Here is a 22,597-nt window from a genome sequence, read left to right as displayed (position 1 = left end):
CAACATTAGTCCCTAGCCCTTATAGCCTAGATGTTAAGAGGTTGACATTGATTTCCCTGAACTTGCCTGACAGTGTTTCACAGGTTTTGCTAGCTGCCAGAAAGGATTCTACCAAGATGGCATATGGATTTAAATGGAAGAGGTTTGGTATGAGGGTGAGGCCATAGATCCTTTTCTTGACTTACACAAATGCTGCTTGTATACCTTCTCCATCTGTCAGATGCAGGTCTCAAATCCAACTAAGTAAGGATTCACCTTAGTGCAGTTGGAGCTTATCATTGGGGAGAGAGCAAACCTTTTAATATTTGGGTTTTCGTGGGGCTTGATACTTAAAGAAGCTTCTCTTAAAGTTTCATTGTACCTCAGTGTGTCTCCTTTTGAGACTCTAGATTACCTGTCACTTGAAGTACCTGACCTGGAAGGTCTTATTTTTGGTGGCAATGACTTAAGTGGGTGTTTTTTTAACAATAGGTTGGTTTTGCTCACCCATACAAAGTTCCTTCCTAAAGCTGTGTCAGATTTCCACTTTAACCAGTCAATAGTCCTTCCAAATGTTTTTCAAAATTACACGACCATAAAGGTGAAAGCACACTGCATATTTTGAACTGTAAGAGAGCTTTGACCTATCTGGAGCAGACTAAATCCCATGAAAAGTTCACCCATCTTTTTGTTTTGACCCAAACAGGATGGGGACTGCATTATTCGAGGACAAACAAGCCAAATGTATTCTTATATGTCCCCGGATTGGTATTATGGAATGTTGCTAATAATTGGATTTCTGTCAGGTACTTGTAATGTGGATTGGCCACGGTTGGAAGCAGGATATTGGGCTAGATGGCTCATTGGTCTGACCCAGTATGGCTGCTATTATATTCTTATGATATCATTTGACAGAGCCTGGTGTGAATGCGGCCTATCATGCATAGCTTTTGGAACATTCTGGCAGCATCCCACTGCACATGCGTGTGTACTTTCCGTGGAGCTTTTAGGATGAGTTTTTGCGGTTTCCCTTCAGTGTGTGTGTTCTTCAAATTTTGAGTGCCATCCCGTGTGGGTTTAGTGATCTTTTTTTTTATTTTACTTCAGCCACATGGATACCTGAATGCGGAGCTCCACAAGGATCCCCCCTCTCGCCGACTCTATTCAATTTAATGATGATACCCTTGGCCAAACTATTATCAAACCAAAACCTCAACCCATACATATACGCAGACGACGTAACAATATACATCCCATTTAAACAAGATTTAAAGGAAATCTCCAATGAAATCAATCAAAGTCTCCATATCATGCACTCATGGGCGGATGCATTTCAACTGAAACTTAATGCAGAAAAAACCCAATGCCTAATACTCACCTCACAGCACAACACGAACAAATTCACCACCATCAACACACCAAGTCTGAACCTTCCAATTTCAGACACCCTAAAAATTTTTGGAGTTACCATCGATCGACACCTAACACCCGAGAACCCCACAAAAAACACAACCAAGATGTTCCACTCTATGTGGAAGACCTTTCTTCCCAAGAACCGTTTTCCGTAACCTGGTACAATCAATGGTGCTCAGTCATCTAGACTACTGCAACGCACTCTGTACGCCGGCTGTAAAGAGCAAATAATCAAGAAACTTCAGACAGCCCAGAACACTGCAGCTAGACTTGTATTCGGTAAAACAAAATATGAAAGTGCTAAACCCCTACGAGAAAAGCTACACTGGCTCCCACTTAAAGAGCGCATCACGTTCAAAAATATGCTCCCTGGTTCACAAAATCATTCACGGAGATGCACCAGTCTACATGTCAGACCTGATAGACTTACCACCCAGGAATGCTAAAAGATCATCCCACACATTCCTTAACCTGCACCCCAACTGCAAAGGTCTAAAACACAAACAAAGGCATGCATCAAACTTTACCTACTTGAGCACACAGTTATGGAACGCATTGCCGCGCAACCTAAAAACGACATACGAACTAATGAACTTCCGCAAACTACTGAAAACCCATCTCTTTAATAAGACATACCACAAAGATTAACAAATATGAACATACACAACTCCTCCACATATATTCAGAACTGTCTTACAATATCTGCGTGTTATATTACTATCATGTTTTTTTCACTAACATGTTACCTAAGTCTACCTCTGCCACTGGGAGTGCACCAGTATCATGGAGGTCTCCACTTCCCTCAACATCAGACCCTAATGGCAGGCCCTGGGACTGGTCAGCATCAGATCCGACACCGAGGACTTGTATGAGTTCGATGTCATTCTCTTTGGCACTGAGAGTCCATGATGCCATGCATTGAGGGAAACCTAAGAAGTGTTGACATTGATCCTCATCGAAGCACGGTGTTGAGATTGCTGTGGCATTGGAGTTGCTGGTTCCTGAGAAGCATTAGCACCGGGAGAATCACTCCCATTCTTTAGTGAAGGTGCTGGTGCACCAGTCTTTGAGCAGTCAGGTTCCTGCTTCTGGTACAACACCGAATCTCTCCAGGCTATCTCTGACTTGGCGCCCCAGCCTTTGCTGATGCCTCTTCTTGATACTAGGCCATACTCGGGGAGGAGCTGATGCAGATGTTCCAGCTGCACTCTGCTCAGGCATTGAGAGCACTTATATCAGCTGCAGCTCAGCCTTAGCTCCTTCCTGAGGCTCAGGCTTTGCCTATGGTGTGATCTTCGCCAGCGCCTCAACAGGTGTGAAAGATGACCCATGCAACACCGTCCTTGACATTGGGAGAGGAAGCTTCCCCAGAGTCAGAGGGTAGGGCTGTACCTCATTAAGACACAGACTCACTCAGACCATCCTGAGCACCTAGAGAAGTCTGATCTGCACTGTTCATGGGAGTTGGATGAGGATTCACATTACTTCTCAGAGGAGGAGTCCTATGGTATCCCTTCTGACCTCTCACCACAGAAGAGGCATATATTGCCACCTGAGGGTCTCTAATTCAGTAATTTTGCGAAGGAGATGTCTTCAGCCATCCTATTTAAGTTGGAAACAGGAGGAGGAGCCCAGGGCTGAGATGTTATCAGTCTTGCACTATGAATCTCCTCCCAGGGAGGGAGTCATGGTTCCATTACATCCTATCCTGAAGGATGAACTGCTAAAGAACTGGGAATCTCCCCTCAGTGCAGGTTGTACCGAAGAAGGTGGATACACAGTTATATGCAAAAGGTACCTGGATTAGAGAGGATGCAATTGCCACACCACTCTCTTGTGGTTGATTCTGCTCTCAAGCGGGCCAGAAGTTCTAGGACTCTTGCATCAGTGCCACCCCAGGTAGAGAGGCTCGGACTTTGGACTTGTTTGGGAGAAAGCTTTATAAGGCCTTAATGCTTATTGCCCACATCTACTTGAAGTCCCTGGCACACATTGCACTTAGTCTCATGGTCTCTTTCCCTCAGGAGTAAGCCACAGAGCTTCGCCAGTTGGCCAAAGAGCAGTGTAGGACCTATCTGGCCAGGGGCACCTTTGATACTTTTGATATTGCATCCTAATTCTCTGCCATGGATGTTGGAATGCATAGACTCTCATGATTACATGTCTCTAACTTGACCTTAAGAGAGGTTAGCGGGCATTCCCTGCCGAGGAGACCATCTTTTTGGGGACAAGGTGGAAGAGGTTGCTCACCGCAGAAACACTGACACCATTCAGTCCCTCTTTTGGCAGCCTCCAGCTGCATTATCCTCTACTAGGAGGCTCCTGAACGTGTCGAGATGCAGACCCTACTACTCTTTATCCCAGCAGTCCCTGCCCCAATGGTCCTATCTAAGCAAGCCTAGAACTCAAAAGTTCCAAACTGGCTTTGCAGTCAAAGCAGGAGGCAAGGGAGGCTGAATTTTTTTACATCAAAGGTGGGCTATTGTAAACTTCAACCGGTGGGTTCTACAAGTAGTCTATCTCATTTACACTCTGCATTGACATCAGAGACCACCAAATTGCCCACCGAGAGCATCATTCATCAGCTCTCAGCACAAGCAGGTACTTGTACAGAAAATCTCTGTCATTCTCCATGCTAGTGCAGTGCCACCAGGGGAAGAAGGGGATGTCGTCCCATCCTAGACCTAAGGGCCCTGAACAAATTCCTGGTCAAACAAAAGTTCAGGATGATTTCCCTGGGCATATTTCTCCTCTTGATTCAGGAACAAGATTGGCTTTCCTCTTCGGACTTAAAGGGTGCCTAAGCCCACATCTCGATGCTTCCCAGTTACATGAAGTATCACAGATTTTGACTATGGAAACACCACAATCAGTACCACATTCAACCTTTTGGCCTCGCGTCTGTTCCCAGAGTTTTTACGAAGTTGCAGCATTGCTTCACAGACTGGAAGTCTGTGTTTCCCTACCTGGACAATTGGCTGGTCAAGAGCACATTCAGGAAGGGGGTGCAAGAGTCTCTGCAGAGAACTGTTTGGGTTCTAGAGCTACTATTGTTCATTATAAACTACCCTAAGTCCCATCTGTAGTCTGTACAGAAATTGGAATTCATAAGATCCCTGCTTGATACAGTACGCTTTCCTACCGCAAGTGAGAGTGGATGCCTTGATAATGCTTTGAAATTTCACAGCTGCAAATATCTCACACCTCAGCAGATGTTGATTACTAGGCCATATGGCCTCCATAGTGCACATCACTCCTATGGCTCACCTCCATTTGAGAGGGGCCTAGTGGACTCTGGCTTTCCAGTGGTCTCAAGCTATGGGGAGTCTATCGAATGTCATCTGAGTTCCTCCAGAGCTAATTCATTCCCTGCTCTGGTGGACAATCCTGCTGAAATTGACCATGGGACTCCCAATTCAAATTCCATCTCCTCAAAAGGTGTTGACAATGGATGATTTCAGCCTTGGATGGGGGAGCTCATGTAGATGGGCTTCACACCCAAAGGACATGGTCTGCTTTGGAGATAGATCTTCACATCAACCTGGTTCTATGGTCCACGTACCTATCTGGCAGGGAGAACAGCCCGACGGACAGACTGAGCAGGGTGGTGTAACCTCACGAGTGGTCTTTTAACGTAGGTGTAGCCCGCAAAATCTTCCAATAGCGGGTCATGCCCTCAGTGGGTCTTTTTGCCACTTATCACAACAACAACAGTCCCACAGTTTTGTTCCAGGTTCAGATTACATGGCAGACTAGTGTCAGATGCCTTTCTCGTCCATTGGGGGAAGGATCTTCTGTATGCATATCCTCCCACACCTTTCATAGAGAAAACTTTACTTAAACAGAGAAAGCTTTACTGAAACTCGAGCAACATCGGGGGACGATGATCCTAATTGCTTTATTCTGGCTGAGACAGATCTGGTTCCCCCTTCTTCTGGAGTTGTCCTCTGAAGAACCATCGAGGTTGAAGTGTTTTCCAACCCTCATCACACAGAATGAGGGGTCTTCTCTCTACTTCAAGCTCCAATCCCTGACCCTCACAGCCTGGACATTGAGAGCCTAAAATTTCAGTCCTTAATCCTGCCTGAGGGTGTCTCCAGAATCTTGCTTCCAGAAAAGATTCCACTAAGAGACAACATTTTTTTTAAATGGAGGAGGTTTGCCGTCTGGTGTGAGAGTAAAGCCCTAGATCCTCTTACTTACCCTACACGAAAACTGCTTGATTACTTCCTGCACCCGAGTCTGCTTTGAAAACCAACTCTGCAAGGGTACAACTTAGTGCCTGCCATCCACGTGTGGGGGGGGGGGATGCCCATCTGTGCACAGCCTCTAGTTCAATTCATGAGAGGTTTGCAGTTGGCAAAGCCCCTAGTCAAACCTCCTTCATTGTCATGGAATACCAACGTCATTCTCAACCAGCTGATGAAAGCTCCATTTGAGCCATTGGATTCCTGTCATCTGAAGTATCTGACCTGGAAAGTTGTATTTTTGGTGGTGGTCACTTCAGCTTGCAGAGTCAGTGAGCTTCATGCTCTAGTAGCTGATCCACCTTAAACTAAGTTTCATCACACCAGAGTAGTTCTTCTCATGTACCCTAAGCTCCTTTCTAAGGCGGTGGTGCATTTCCATCTTAACCAGTCAATTGTGCTGCCAACATTTCCCCCAAAATTTCATGCCCATCCTGGCAAAAGCGCACTTCACTCTTTGGACTGTTAAGTGAACCTTGGCCACCTATTTTGAACAGACTAAAGAATGGGAGTAGCCATTGATAATGCAGTCTTTCCAATTGGCTAGCAGATTGCATCTCCTTCACTTATGCTGAGGTTGGGCATACTCTGGAGGGTCATGTTACGGCTCATAACATCAAAGCTATGGCTATGTTGATACCCATTTGAGATCAGCCTCCATCGAGGAGAATGCAAGGCTTTGACGTTTTCAGTCCACACATTCTCATCTCACTACTGTCTTGAACAGGATACCTGATGTGACAGCCGGTTTTGTCAGAGAGTCCTGCAAAATTTGAATTGGTGTCTAGAATTCAACTCCACCCCCCTAGGCCCATTTTTGTTCTGTTCTAGGTTGCACCGTCACAGCTACTTGGCTATATTTTCAGGTTAATTGACTTTGAGACCTCAACATTTCAAGTCTCTATTGTCCTAACTTTGTTGTTTTCGGTGAGCCTGGTTGCTACGGATTCCCACATGTGATCATGATTTTTATTGCTTAGATTGAACCAAATTGGTCTCTCTGGAAGGGTGTTAAATTGGTTTTCTTCTTTTAAAAAAATCAAACAAATTATAAGGTGGTAATGAAAAATGAGAGCTCTCCTTCTTGGACTGTAGGCTGTGGGGTGTACCACAGGGTTCATCACTGTCACCTGTCCTGTTTAATATCTATTTTAGTCCTTCTTTGAAATTTTTCTTCACTCAACGTGTAATTAAACTCTGGAATTCGTTGCCAGAGAATGTGGTAAAGGTGGTTAGCTTAGCGGAGTTTAAAAAAGGTTTGGACGGCTTCCTAAATAAAAAGTCTATACACTATTATTGAATGGTCTTGAGGAAAATCCACTATTTCTTGGATAAGCATTATGGAATGTTTTGTACTTTTTTACTTTTTTTTTTTTTTTTTTGGGGGGGGGGGGGAATCTTGCCAGGTATTTGTGACCTGGATTGGCCACTGTTGGAAACAGGGTGTTGGGCTTGATGGACATTTGGTCTTTCCCAGTATGGCAATACTTATGTACTTACGTACTTCTCAAATCCATGAAGTTGTCCTATTACATTTATGCTGATGACTTATATTTTCCAGTCATCTTTACTGTTTTTGATTTATTTGAACATATTGTCTTGTTTTTCTAAAATTTCCAGATGGATTTTTGACAACCGACTTAAACTAAATGCTGAAATGCTTCTATATTATGGGTTAATGGCAAATCCTTTTCCTTTTCTGATTATAAAATCAATATTAGCGGGTAAAATGATTGAACTTCATAAAGTTGTTAAAAGCCTGGATGTTTGGATTGATTTTCATTTAACTGGTGAGATGCACATTAAGAAGTTAACTGTTGCTTATTTCAAACTTAAATATTTGTGTCAAATTTGCTCTTATTTTTTTTTTTTTTTGTTACATTTGTACCCCGCGCTTTCCCACTCATGACAGGCTCAATGCGGCTTACATATTATATACAGGTACTTATTTGTACCTGGGGCAGTGGAGGGTTAAATGACTTGCCCAGAGTCACAAGGAGCTGCCTGTGCCTGAAGTGGGAATCAAACTCAGTTCCCCAGGACCAGAATCCACCACCCTAACCACTAGGCCACTCCTCCACTTCTTATTTTCCAATTGATGATGAGCAGAAATTGGCTCAGGCTTTGATTAGTTAAAAAATTGATTATTGCAATTCCCTTTTCTTGGATTTACCTTCTAAATCCTTGGTTAGGCTCCAATTACTTATAACACTGCTCCTCGACTACTTTTTTGTTTTATAAAACTAAATACAATCGTGTTATTCCTTTGCTTAAGGCTCTTCACTGTTTACCTGTGCAGGCTATGATTCAATTTAAGACCCTATGCTTAGTTTTTAAGATTAGGAATGGTCTTTGGAATATATCTCTTCTTTAGTAGTTGTATAACCTTCTAAAACTAAGTTAGTTTCCTCATTTTTTCAAACCAAGTTTAGTTTCATCTACAGAGACTCTTTTTACCTTTGTAAGAGTTCCTATGTGGAATTTTCTTTCTTTTTGATATTCAGATCAAAACTACCTACCTGAGGTTTCACAAGTTACTTAAATTTCGGCTGTTTACTAATATGTCTTTTAATTTTGTATTTTAGTAATTTTTGGTTGCTATTGGATTTTTGTGTTTTTTTCAGTTTGATTGTTTTTTATGTTGTATAGCATTATTTTTTTTATTATATTGTAAACCGTACCGAGCCTTCAGTTTGATACAGTATATAAGATTTGATATGCTATGTTATATATTGGGCCTGCTTGTCCTTGGAGAAAACAGTTATTCACCTGTAGCAGGTATTCGCAGAGGACAGCAGGCTCACTATTCTCACGTCCCCTCCCACCTCCCATTGGAATTGTCTTCTTCAGCTATACCACATCGGGTGTGGAAGGCATCTGTGCATGCATGGTAAGATGCTGCCAGAACTTTCCTAAAGCTATGCACAGTAGGAAGCGTCTGCACCAGGCTCTGTTGGATGATATCACCCCCATGTGAGAATACTGGGGCCTGCTGTCCTTGGAGAACATCTGCTACAGATGAGTAACTTTACTGTTCCTTCATTTGTGCCTAGGCTGTGATGTCTCCTGTGCATGTCATGGTTCTTAATGTCCGCTTTTGCTGCTGGTAGCCAACTTGAGATGAGCTTTCATAGGGGAGATCTGTAGAGCTACAACATGGTTATATGACCATACTTTCACATCCCACTATTGCCTAGACCAAGAATCCTGATCAACAGTAGGATTGTCTCCAGGCAGTCCTCCAGAATTTATTTGGGGTTTAGAATCCAGCTCCATCCCCAATAGGGTCTTCTCTTTCAGATCCAAGCTTCCTTCCAAAAAGAAAAAAAAAAGATAAAATAGAGGTCAGCAATTAATGCATTAATAACGCTATTAACGCTGGCTGATTTTTTTTTCACAAACAGACCCTGCCCCCTTCCCCTCATACTTACCTCAACAGCTCGGACACTGTTTTTTTCTTTTTTTCCTTGCTGCCTCGGTCCTTTTTCTTCCCCTGCATGGCAGGCTTTGTAGATACTTAGCCGTACCGTACAGGAAGTTGGGGAAGTCTTTCGGCTTCAAGTCCCACGTGACTTCCCCAACTTCTGCCTAATGTGGCTTAAGTATCCGTAGAGCCTGGCTGTACAGAAGAAAAAGGACTTTGAGGCAGCAAAGAAGAGAAAATCCGGAGCCCGAGCCGTTCTGTTGTGGTAAATGCAGGGGGGGGGGGGCAGTTTTTTGTTAAAATCGAGGGGCATGAGAAAAATCTGGGTGAAGACTAAGGGAAGGTAGCATGAGAGAATCTGGGTGAAGGCTGGGGAAGGGGGTATGAGACAATTTGGGTGAAGGGTGAGGAGTGGGGTATAAGAGAAACTGGGTGAAGGGGGCATGATAGAATCTGGGTGAGAGCTAGAGAGAGATGATTGTGTTTAATAGGAGAGAGCCTGTAGGAAAGGGTGAGAGAAATGGCCAAAAATGCATGCATTTTCAAGTGGAAATATCCGAGCAGCCAAAATGTTTAATCGCGCGATTAATCTTGATTGCAACTTTGAATTGTTGTCCACTCCTAATAAAATAATAAAATGGACTGGTGTCTGACTTTTGCAGCAATAATTTTTTTTTTTCTCCTTTTTTCTATTGAAGGCAACCTGTAGTTAGGAGTCTCATGTGTGAGTATTCACAGTCCTGCTTGTCCTCAGAGGAAACCTGTAGCGGGTATTCTCTGAGGACAGCAGGACTTGAATCCTCGCAACTCTCCCACCTCCCCAAAAAGTTGTATTCCTATAATTAGTTATAGACTGAGGAGGTTGTGTGGCAGTAGCAGGTGGGAACAGGCATTCATGTGTGGTGAGATATCCCAAGCACTTCTAGAAAAGTTACTGGTGCACTATTTTCCTGCACTGGGCTCCGTCAGTGACATTACCCATGCATGAGGATTCAAGTCCTGCTGTCTTCAGAGAACATCCATTACAGCTAAGGGCCCTGTTTACAAAAGTGTACTAGTGTTTTTAGCATGCACTAACTGTGTAGACGCCCATAAGAATATTATGGGCATCTACATCATTAGCGTGTGCTAAAAAACACTGGTGCGCCTTTGTAAACAGGGCCCTAAGAGCTCCTTTTACAAAGCCGCACTAGTGATTCCAGCGCAGCAAATGCGACCAAGCCCATAGGAATTGAATGAACCTTGTTACATTTTCTGCACCGGCATTGCTAGCGTTGCTTTGGAAAAGGAGTCCTCAGTGTCTTAATTTTATTCTTTCCTTTTTTTCTCATTCAGTTGTAAGTATAATTGTAATTTAACATTTTAAGCTTTTAGAACTAATGATGATTTTATTTTATTTGTAGGTTTTAAAGCAAAGGCCTAGGTTTGTAGCATTGAAAAAACAACCATCGTATATTGGTGGCAGTGATACTCTAGAACTACGTGACTATCAGTTAAATGGCCTTAACTGGTTAGCTCACTCCTGGTGCAAGTGAGTACATGAAAGAAATGCTAAATTGATCATCTTTATAGAGCCATTTTACACAAAAATGAAATTAAGAACCACATTTATGTGTTATTTGGCTTTGTCCATAAATTATATGTTATTTTTTTATGTCTTCGTTTAAGAGGTTGTTGCTGTTAAAATACCCAGTGACTACTTGAGCATCATTGGGAGGTAGTTCAATTACTATTTTCTTCTTTTTTTTTAAGCTACCATCATTTTCCTGCTCTCTGTTTTAGAGTTATATATAGGTATATTTACGTTTTAGCCTTGAGCCTAAGATCCAGTTTTAGCGTCTGAGCTAAGAATAATTAGTTGTTGTAAAATACTTTCTCCGAGGACAAGCAGGCTGCTTGTTCTCACGACTGGGTGACGTCCGCGGCAGCCCCCACCAACCGGAAGAAGCTTCGCAGGCGGTCCGCACGCAGGGCACGCCCACCGCGCATGCGCGGCCGTCTTCCCGCCCGTGCGCGACCGTTCCCGCCAGTCTTGTTTTTTCCGCGCTGGAGAGAGTCGTGCGTCGCCGCTCTCTCTTGTTCAGCCCCGAAAAACCGTCGCGTTTTCGCGAATTTTCTTAGTTTTTTTGTTTGTTTCTGGGCGCGTTCCGGACCCTTTTCTTTTTCTTCAAAAAAAAAAAAAAAAAAGTGTGAACGCGCTTGTTTTCCCTCGTTTTCTAGCGGGGGCGTCGCGTTGCGGCCTTGTGGCCGTGCGGTCGATTTATTTTTCGAGGTGTGATTTACCGCCACCATCGACAACTTTAATTTCGCCGACGCGATTTTTCCGTCGATGTCCTTGAAGGTCCCGAGTGGATTTAAGAAGTGTGGTTGGTGCAGCCGGCCTATCTCGCAGACCGACACCCACGCTTGGTGCCTCCAGTGCCTTGGGCCGGAGCACAATATCAAGTCGTGTTCTTTGTGTCTTGGTCTCCGGAAACGGACTCAGGTTGCGAGGCAAGTTCTACGGGACCGTCTTTTCGGAACTTGCGCCGGCCCCTCGACATCGACGGCATCGGTATCGACGGCCGGTTCTTCGGTACCGGTATCGATGCCCGCGAAATCGGCACCGATGGCATCGACCCCAGGAGCACAGGTCCCGTCGGCCCACCGGTCCTCCAGTGAGGGTAGGGGTGAGAGGCCGCGTGGGCAATCGGCCCCGGTCACTCCCTCGGCCCATGGCCCTCGGGACCGAACCCTGTCTGACCCGGTTCCTCAAGACCGAGGGGGATCGACCTCCTCCTCCTCCATTCCACCTGGCACCGATGACGGGCACCGCAAGAAATCTAAGAAGCACCGTCATCGGTCGCCTTCGATGCATCCGGCTCTCGGTACCGGCGAGGAGTCGACGCCGAAGCGTCCGCGTCGAGAGGAGAGATCCCCTTCGGTAGTGGAGGTACCGACGCGTCAGGGTCCCAGCACTTCGGTGCAGTCTCCTGGACCCGAGCAGCTTCCGGCACCGACACCTCTACCGGCCCCCCCGTCTTTCCCGGCAGCAGGCCTGGACGACTGCCTCCGAGCCATCCTTCCGTGGATCCTGGAAGGGCTGATGCGCCAGGCTGTGCCGGCGCCGGGGGTGTTTGCGCCCTCGGCACCGTTGATTGTGGCGCCGGCGAGCTCTAGCCCGGTGCCGAGGCCGTTGACACCGCCGCCGCTTGCGGCGCCGGTCTCGATCGCCACGCGGGTGGAGTCCCCGTCGACGTCGATGGAGGGAGCTTCGTCCACGCCGGCGCGGGAGTCCACTGCTCGACGACACCGAGGCCTCGGTGCCTCGACGTCGAGCCGGGCCCGGTTAAGGACTCAGCTACATGAGCTTATGTCCGATACCGAGGAAGAGGCCTCGTGGGGGGAAGAGGAAGACCCCAGATATTTCTCCTCAGAGGAGTCTGCGGGTCTTCCCTCGGACCCCACGCCTTCACTAGAGAGGAAGCTCTCGCCTCCTGAGAGCCTCTCCTTTGCCTCCTTTGTAAGGGACATGTCTATTTGCATTCCCTTCCCCGTGGTCTCTGTGGATGAGCCGAGGGCTGAGATGCTCGAGGTCATCGACTATCCATCACCACCTAGAGAGTCCTCCACGGTGCCGTTGCACAATGTCCTCAAAGAGACACTGCTTCGGAACTGGATGAGACCATTATCTAATCCCACCATTCCAAAGAAAGCAGAGTCCCAGTACAGAATCCACTCGGACCCAGAGTTAATGCGGCCCCAATTGCCCCATGACTCGGCGTTCGTGGATTCTGCTCTCGAGAGGGCACGGAGTTCGAGGGATACCGCCTCGGCGCCCCCGGGGCGGGAGTCTCGCACTCTGGACTCGTTTGGGAGGAAGGCCTACCAATCTTCCATGCTCATGACCCGCATCCAATCTTACCAGCTCTACACGAGCATCCACATGCGGAACACTGTGAAGCAACTGGCGGACCTGGTTGATAAGCTCCCGCCGGAGCAATCCAGGCCTTATCAGGAGGTGGTCAGGCAGCTGAAGGCGTGCAGAAAGTTCCTGTCCAGGGGTATCTATGACACCTGTGACGTGGCATCTCGTGCTGCGGCCCAAGGTATAGTGATGCGCAGGCTCTCATGGCTGTGTGCCTCTGACCTGGACAACCGCACCCAGCAGAGACTGGCCGACGTCCCTTGCCGGGGGGATAATATCTTTGGTGAGAATGTCGAGCAGCTGGTGGACCAACTGCATCAGCGGGAAACCGCCCTCGACAAGCTCTCCCACCGGGCGCCTTCAGCACCCACCTCAGCAGGTGGACGTTTTTCCCGGGCCCGGCAGGCTGTACCCTATTCTTTTGCCAAGCGTAGGTACACCCAGCCGGCCCGAAGGCCTCGTCAGGCACAGGGACAGCCCCAGCGCGCTCGTTCTCGTCAACAGCGTGCGCCTAAGCAGCCTCCTGCGCCTCCACAGCAAAAGCCAGGGACGGGCTTTTGACTGGATCCACGGGAACATAGCCGCCCTCAAAGTGTCTGTACCGGACGATCTGCCGGTCGGAGGGAGGTTAAAATTTTTTCACCAAAGGTGGCCTCTCATAACCTCCGACCAGTGGGTTCTCCAAATAGTGCGGTGCGGATACGCCCTGAATTTGGCCTCCCTGCCACCAAATTGTCCTCCGGGAGCTCAATCCTTCAGCTCCCATCACAAGCAGGTACTTGCAGAGGAACTCTCCGCCCTTCTCAGCGCCAATGCGGTCGAGCCCGTACCACCCGGGCAGGAAGGGCAGGGATTCTATTCCAGGTACTATCTTGTGGAAAAGAAAACAGGGGGGATGCGTCCCATCCTAGACCTGAGAGGCCTGAACAAATTCCTGGTCAAAGAAAAGTTCAGGATGCTTTCCTTGGGCACCCTTCTGCCAATGATTCAGAAAAACGATTGGCTATGTTCCCTGGATTTAAAGGACGCATACATTCACATTCCGATACTGCCAGCTCACAGACAGTATCTCAGATTCCGCCTGGGCGCACGGCATTTTCAGTATTGTGTGCTGCCCTTTGGGCTCGCCTCTGCCCCACGAGTGTTTACAAAGTGCCTCGTGGTGGTAGCGGCATATCTACGCAAGCTGGGAGTGCACGTGTTCCCATATCTCGACGATTGGCTGGTCAAGAACACCTCGGAGGCGGGAGCCCTCCGATCTATGCAGTGCACTATTCAACTTCTGGAGCTGCTGGGGTTTGTGATAAATTACCCAAAGTCCCATCTCCAGCCAACACAGTCTCTGGAATTCATAGGAGCTCTGCTGAATACCCAGACGGCTCAGGCCTTCCTTCCCGAAGCGAGGGCCCACAACCTCCTGTCCCTAGCTTCGCAGACCAGAGCGTCTCAGCAGGTCACAGCTCGGCAGATGTTGAGACTTCTGGGTCATATGGCCTCCACAGTTCATGTGACTCCCATGGCTCGTCTTCACATGAGATCTGCTCAATGGACCCTAGCTTCCCAGTGGTTTCAAGCCACCGGGAATCTAGAAGATGTCATCCGCCTCTCCACCAGTTGCCGCACTTCACTGCTCTGGTGGACCATCCGGACCAATTTGACCCTGGGACGTCCATTCCAAATTCCGCAGCCCACGAAAGTGCTGACGACGGATGCATCTCGCCTGGGGTGGGGAGCTCATGTCGATGGGCTTCACACCCAGGGTCCGTGGTCCCTCCAGGAAAAGGATCTGCAGATCAACCTCCTGGAGCTCCGAGCGATCTGGAACGCACTGAAGGCTTTCAGAGATCGGCTGTCCTGCCAAATTATCCAAATTCGGACAGACAATCAGGTTGCAATGTATTACACCAACAAGCAGGGGGGCACCGGATCTCGCCCCTTGTGTCAGGAAGCCGTCGGGATGTGGCGTTGGGCTTGCCAGTTCGGCATGCTCCTCCAAGCCACATACCTGGCAGGTGTAAACAACAGTCTGGCCGACAGACTGAGCAGAGTCATGCAACCGCACGAGTGGTCGCTTCATTCCAGAGTGGTACGCAAGATCTTCCGAGAGTGGGGCACCCCCTCGGTGGACCTTTTCGCCTCTCAGACCAACCACAAGCTGCCTCTGTTCTGTTCCAGAGTACAGGCACACGGCAGGCTAGCGTCGGATGCCTTTCTCCTCCATTGGGGGACCGGCCTCCTGTATGCTTATCCTCCCATACCTTTGGTGGGGAAGACCTTACTGAAGCTCAAGCAAGACCACGGCACCATGATTCTGATAGCGCCCTTTTGGCCCCGTCAGATCTGGTTCCCTCTTCTTCTGGAGTTGTCCTCCGAAGAACCGTGGAGATTGGAGTGTTTTCCGACTCTCACTTCGCAGAACGACGGAGCGTTGCTGCACCCCAACCTTCAGTCCCTGGCTCTCACGGCCTGGATGTTGAGGGCGTAGACTTCGCTGCGTTGGGTCTGTCGGAGGGTGTCTCCCGTGTCTTGCTTGCCTCTAGGAAGGATTCCACTAAAAAGAGTTACCTTTTCAAGTGGAGGAGGTTTGTCGTTTGGTGTGAGAGCAAGGCCCTAGAACCTCGTTCTTGCCCTGCACAGAACCTGCTTGAATACCTTCTGCACTTATCAGAGTCTGGCCTCAAGACCAACTCAGTAAGGAATCACCTTAGTGCGATTAGTGCTTACCATTATCGTGTGGAAGGTAAAGCCATCTCTGGAGAGCCTTTAGTCGTTCGATTCATGAGAGGCTTGCTTCTGTCAAAGCCCCCTATCAAGCCTCCTGCAGTGTCATGGGATCTCAACGTCGTCCTCACCCAGCTGATGAAACCTCCTTTTGAGCCACTGAATACCTGCCATCTGGAAGGTCATTTTCTTGGTGGCAGTTACTTCAGCTCGTAGGGTCAGTGAGCTTCAAGCCCTGGTAGCTCATGCTCCATATACCAAATTTCATCACAACAGAGTAGTGCTCCGCACCCACCCAAAGTTCCTGCCGAAGGTGGTGTCGGAGTTCCACCTTAACCAGTCAATTGTCTTGCCAACATTCTTCCCCAGGCCGCATACCCGCCCTGCTGAACGTCAGTTGCACACATTGGACTGCAAGAGAGCATTGGCCTTCTACTTGGAGCGGACACAGCCCCACAGACAGTCCGCCCAATTGTTTGTTTCTTTCGACCCTAACAGGCTAGGGGTCGCTGTCGGGAAACGCACCATCTCCAATTGGCTAGCAGATTGCATTTCCTTCACTTACGCCCAGGCTGGGCTGGCTCTTGAGGGTCATGTCACGGCTCATAGTGTTAGAGCCATTGCAGCGTCAGTGACCCACTTGAAGTCAGCCACTATTGAAGAGATCTGAAAGGCTGCGACATGGTCATCTGTCCACACATTCACATCACATTACTGCCTCCAGCAGGATACCCGACGCGACAGTCTGTTCGGGCAGTCGGTGCTGCAGAATCTGTTTGGGGTGTAAATCCAACTCCACCCTCCAGGACCCGAATTTATTCTGGTCAGGCTGCACTCTGTTAGTTGTTCTTCGTAGGTCAATTTCTGTTATACCCTCGCCGTTGCGAGGTTCCATTGACCTGGGTTCTTGTTTTGAGTGAGCCTGAGAGCTAGGGATACCCCAGTCGTGAGAACAAGCAGCCTGCTTGTCCTTGGAGAAAGTGAATGATACATACCTGTAGCAGGTGTTCTCCGAGGACAGCAGGCTGATTGTTCTCAGCTACCCTCCCTCCTCCCCTTTGGAGTTGCGTTTTCATCTTTTTGCTTGTCATTCAACTGGCGGGAACGGTCGCGCACGGGCGGGAAGACGGCCGCGCATGCACGGTGGGCGTGCCCTGCGTGCGGACCGCCCGCGAAGCTTCTTCCGGTTGGTGGGGGCTGCCGCGGACGTCACCCAGTCGTGAGAACAATCAGCCTGCTGTCCTCGGAGAACACCTGCTACAGGTATGTATCATTCACTTTGCCATCTGATCTCACTGGCAGCCCGAAGACCAAAGGTAAAATGCGAGATCTAGAGGCCACTAGCGCCGAACTAGTGCCCGCATTTACCTGTGCACCCATGATCATCGCGCAAACATTGCCCATGCCAGTCAGTAGTACTTCAGTAGTACTTAACTCAGTTAAATGAGCTCTGCAGTGTTCCGCCTCTGTAATCAGAGAACAGTGCTCTGATCGTAGAGGCAGAATAGCACCTTAACCCTACACTAGTTCAGAACTGATGATAGGGTTAAGGCTCTGTTTCTGCCCCCCCCCCCCCCCCTGTCAGAGAGTGAGGCAACATCCCAGGGTGCCACAGTGTCTTGGGGTCCGACGGAACACCTGCTGTTACTTTGGTGGTCGCCTAGTGCCCTCCCTCCCCACAGACAGCGACAAAGGGGCTGGAGGTCCAGTGGACCTCAGATCCCTCTGACCCTCTCCCCAAACACAAGGGCATAGGGGTTCTGGTGATTAGTTGGATCTCCATTCTCTCTAACCCCCCTTCGCCCCCCCAAAAATCCCTGGTGGCCCAGACCGGCTGCCAAATCAACCCTCCACCTGCCCTGGTTCTCTAGCGGCAAATTCCTCCCCCACTACTCCCTCCTCTTCCAGCGCTGCCTTCAAAGTGGTTGTGCCCTGCCCAGTGCATTCTGGAATGCGCTGGGTGGGGCTTCCCTACTACGCGTCAACCTTTTCCTACATGAGCACGAAGTCTTGGAATACACTACCGCGCAACCTAAGAACGACTAACGAACAAGCCTCCTTCCGTAAACTACTAAAGACTCACCTGTTTGAACAAACTTACGGAAAAAGCCAAAACACTTAGAAACCACACTCACTGTTCACCAACTCAATACACATCCACTTCTGATCCCACATCCCTTTATCCAGTCAATCATTCACCTACCTACGGAACAATGTACCATGATACTTTCAATGCCATTTTTTCCCATTGTCTCCTTCTAATGTTTCTATGTTGATGTCCCATTGTTATACTCCCATTGATATTCGAATGTCTCGTACAACTCTGTTCAATGTAATCCATAACTTAGTTGTAACAAATGTATTTCTATTATTCATGTCTTATTGTAAGCCACACTGAGCCCGCAAATAGGTGGGAAAATGTGGGATACAAATGCAATAAATAAAATATGAGTTTCTCCCTTATATGGTAAGGAAGCCGTGTGTAGCGCATCCCAAGATACATTGGTTAGGGCGCCACCATTTTGAATGCAGCGCTGGGAGGTACGGGGGAGGGGGAGGTAGTTGGCTGCTAGATCACCAGGGTGGGTGATGGTTTGGGGTGCTGGAGATCCACCGGATCTCCAGCCCCTCATGCTTTTGGGTGGGGAGGGTCGGAAGGACTTGAGGTCCACTGAACCTCCAGTCCCTGTGTTGCTGTCTGGAGGGGAGGCACTAGGCCAGCACCGAAGAAATGGCAGGGGTTCTGGGGGTCTAGTGGACCTCCATCTCCTGCGTTTGACAGGTCCGGTCTTTTGACAGCCCAGACCTGTCAAACAAATGCGGGTGGCACAATCCTCCTGCACTTTTACCCCTGTGATCAGTGCTAATAGCATGCCAAATTTGTATGCTATTAGCTCTGATCATAGTGGTGGTGTTGCCTCGCCCTGTTCCTGCTCTAATTTTAGATCGCTGTTTGGAACAGCGAGAGGCTTCTGATTATCGTGGCACAGGGGCATGGTAGTAGCATTGCCAAAGAGGAAAGACAAAACAGTTACTAAAAAGAAAATATAAATGATTATAAAGAAAAGGTTTGTGTTGATGTCTGTTGATAAGTTAATGGCTTAATGTGGTATACTCCTACAGTGTTGCTCAACCTTTGTGACTTGCGATAAGACTTCACAAGATCATCCTTTTAACATGAAACAACTCTTAAATTAACACCTTATTCTTTCTTAATGTACTGAATCTGAAGGAACTTTGTCTAAACATAAACACCACCAAAACAAATCTCTGTCTAAGGGCCAGATGCACTAAACTTAATGAGTCATTAACGAGCCATTAGTAAATCCTGGCATGCACTAAAGACTTTTTTCTGACAACGGTAGCAGTTAACGAAAACGGAATGCAGATGAGCAAATTGTGTAGAAACCCTGTTGTAATGAGATGCACTAACCTTTTCCGATTGCCTTAACGCTGGAAAATCTAACGAGAGGTCTGTACCTCTCGTTGGGGCTGCGCAGGATAAAACTTGGCCCAAAGTAACCAAAAAAAAAAATCGGGGAACAAAAAAAAACGTCCTTCACTCGAAAGAACGCCCAAATGCTCGTCAACCCCCCCCCCCCCCAAAAAAAAATAGCGCTCCGCTTCAAAAACAAAGTCCATTTTGGACGTCATTCGATGCAGGGCAGTTGAGGCCACCCATCCATAAAGACGCCCATTTTGGCCGTCATTCCCCCCCTGCAATAATAAAAACGGCATTTTTGGACGTGCGTCACTCAGCTGAGAGACCCTGAAGTCTCTGAGCCAATCACAGCGCGTTTAGCTCAGCTAAATGTGTTGCGATTGGCTCAGAGACTTCCAGGTCTCTCAGCTGAGTGAAGCACGTCCAAAAAGGCCGTTTTTATTATTGCGGGTGGGGAATGACGGCCAAAATGGGCGTCTTTATGGATGGGCGGCCTCAACTGCCCTTCATCGAGTGGAGTGCGTCGTGAAAGGCGGCCAAAGTAAGGGGCACAAAGGTGAGCCCATCACACAGAGGGAGGGAGGGAGCGAGCCAGGACACCAGGGGCAGGAGGAAGGGAGGGATCGCGAGAGAAAGAGATTGGCATGCGCAGAGCAGCCAGCATAACGCTTTGCTGCTCTGCGCATGCTCGACCGGCTGGCTGTTAGAGATGGAATAGAGAATGCAAGTGAGCTACAACGAGCAGCTCATTTGCATTCCTTTTCCATGATGCATGCCCGTTCCTTACCGATTCGGTAAGGGAAGGGCTTTAACGAGTCTTTAGTGCATCTTGGCCTAAGTTTTAAACAGATACAATATATCTCATCTCTCATTAAGAAGGTGTTAATGAACCAGAATCTTTAGGGCAGGGTTTCACTAATCTCAGGTCCCATGTTGCCATGGGGACTAGGAATTTGCTTCTGGCACGTGTGATATTTGTGGCCTTAAAAAAAAAAATAATAAAAATAAGTGTTTTGTTACAGCCTATGCTGCAATCAGAGCAGGTGTTTTTGTTTTATCCTGTACCACATGTCGCTGTGCTAGTCTGAGCCACACAGAACAGGAACCCTTGCGTTGGCTTTCAAAATCTGAGCACCTGAGACCAACGTGAGAGCTCCTCCATGACTCACTCACACAGAGCTGCTTCTTCAGTATCTGCAAACAGCAGAGTGAAAGTCTCTTAAGGCTAGTTGAGGGAAGTGGGGAGGTTGACTGGATGGCTTTTTGGGGAGAGGAGAAGGATGATGGAGCTGGCTAGCTTGAGATGGTTGAGGGAGGAGATGGGCTGACTGACCTACTGGGATATAGACTGAAGGGGGATGATTGGCTTGCAGGGTCTGGGAAGTTGCTGACTGCCTTGCAGAGGTGGAAAATAAAGACTGAGAGGATTGCTGACTGGCTTGCAGAAGGGTTAGTGTTAGGGATGGTTACTGACTGACTTTCAGGGAGGTATAGTTATAGTTCAAATGAATGATGATTTTGACATTATTTTTGTTAGAATTATAAATTTCCTCCTGTTCTTGCTCTCACTTTGTTTCCTCCTGGAATTTAAAGGAACGCATGGCAATATCTTATAGATGTTTGCCGTGTTTATTATTTACTGTAAATATCTCAGTAGTAATTTTGGAGCTAACTGCTCTAGTGGTCTGTAATTAGTCACTGGTAATGTATGTACTTTTATGTTTTGCAGAAGTAACAGTTGTATTCTAGCAGATGAAATGGGTCTTGGAAAAACAATTCAGACTATTTCCTTTTTGAACTACCTGTTCAGCGAACACCAGCTATATGGGCCTTTTCTGCTTGTTGTACCTCTTTCTACACTCACCTCTTGGCAAAGAGAAATTCAAATTTGGGCCCCTCAGATGAATGCTGTGGTTTACATAGGTGATATCAACAGTCGAAATATGGTGAGTAACCTTAATTCCATCTTATGCAATGCAACTGCCAATATCAAGTTTAATCTTGCACTTGAGGTGTAATTTTAAAGTGTTTATCTTGTGAATTTAGGTTAAAAATAAGTTAGCAAAAATAAGAATATACTCTGAAGATGAGTAGGTTTATCAATCATATAAGAGGTTATATGACTTTGCATTGGTGCTTAACTTCTAGAGCATTCTGGAAAGGTATAAACCTTTATTTGCTAATATTCAGTAATTTTTGTATTGGAGTGGATCCGCAGCTACTTAGTGTCTTCGTTTGCCATGACTTTTGATATTCTGTGGCCCATCAGCTATTTCTTAACTTTTTGTTTTGCCAAAAAACTTGCCTTTTAACTGCATACTGCTACCCAGACGAAATTCGGGTCAGTGTTTTGATTGGACTCAAATGAAATAGCCACAGTCCTAGACTCTATTCATGAAGATCATCCTAAAGGAGGGAGGTTGAGATTTCTTTTAAATTCTAACTTCAAACAACTGTCCAGAGCTCTCCTTCATTTGAAAAAGGCTCTCTTCCTGTACATAAATGCCCTTGAGATATTTAAACATCTCTATCATGTTTCTTCTCTCCCTCCTGTCTTCCAGCATATACATGTTGAGGTTCATAAGCCTGTCCCTATAAATTTTGCGTTCAAGACCGCTTACTAATTTTGTAGCCGCCCTCTGGACCGACTCGGAGTGGAGGAGTGGCCTAGTGGTTAGGGTGGTGGACTTTGGTCCTGGGGAACTGAGGAACTGAGTTTGATTCCCACTTCAGGCACAGGCAGCTCCTTGTGACTCTGGGCAAGTCACTTAACCCTCCATTGCCCCAGGTACAAATAAGTACCTGTATACAATATGTAAGCCGCATTGAGCCTGCCATGAGTGGGAAAGCGCGGGGTACAAATGTAACAAAAAAAAAAAATATATTTATATCTTTCCGTAGGTGCGGGCTCCAGAACTGCACACAGTACTCCAAATGGGGCCTCACCAGAGACTTATACAGTGGCACTATCCTTTTTCCTGCTGGTCATGCCTCTCTTTATGCACCCAAGCATCCTTCTGGCTTTGACCATCATTTTTTCTGCCTGTTTGGAAGCTTTAAGGTCATCAAACACAATCACCCCCATGTTCCGCTCTTCCTTCGTACACTGAAGCACTTCACCCCCTTATACGGTACCGTTCCCTCGGATTCTTGCATTTTTTGGGATTAAACCTTAGTTGCCAAATATCGGTTCATTCCTCCAGCTTCGCTAGGTCCTTCCTCATGTCATTCACACCCTCCAGGGTGTCCACCCTGTTGCAGAGTTTAGTATCATCCGCAAAGAGACAAACCTTACCAGACAGCTCTTCTGCAATATTGCTCACAAAGAAGTTAAAAAGATCCGGCCCTAGGACCGATCCCTGTGGTACTCCACTGACATCCTTTTCTTCAGAGCAAGCTCCATTTACCACTACCCTTTTAACCCAATTAGTTACTCTAGGTCCCATACCAAGGACACTCAATTT

General features: G+C 47.4%; 1 protein-coding gene across 1 annotated transcript in view; it reads left to right on the top strand.

The window, feature by feature from the left end:
* CHD1 (chromodomain helicase DNA binding protein 1) overlaps positions 1–22,597 on the top strand; it is a 560,349-nt gene that overhangs the window by 183,608 nt on the left and 354,144 nt on the right. Inside the window, 2 exon segments of the mRNA XM_030193417.1 lie at positions 10,467–10,594; positions 20,863–21,079. Of these exon segments, the coding sequence (XP_030049277.1) occupies positions 10,467–10,594; positions 20,863–21,079 (345 nt within the window).

This window comes from Microcaecilia unicolor, chromosome 2, assembly GCF_901765095.1.
Source record: "Microcaecilia unicolor chromosome 2, aMicUni1.1, whole genome shotgun sequence".
In the NCBI taxonomy this organism is placed as follows: Eukaryota; Metazoa; Chordata; class Amphibia; order Gymnophiona; family Siphonopidae; genus Microcaecilia; species Microcaecilia unicolor.
This window is presented reverse-complemented; position numbering and strand designations above follow the sequence as displayed.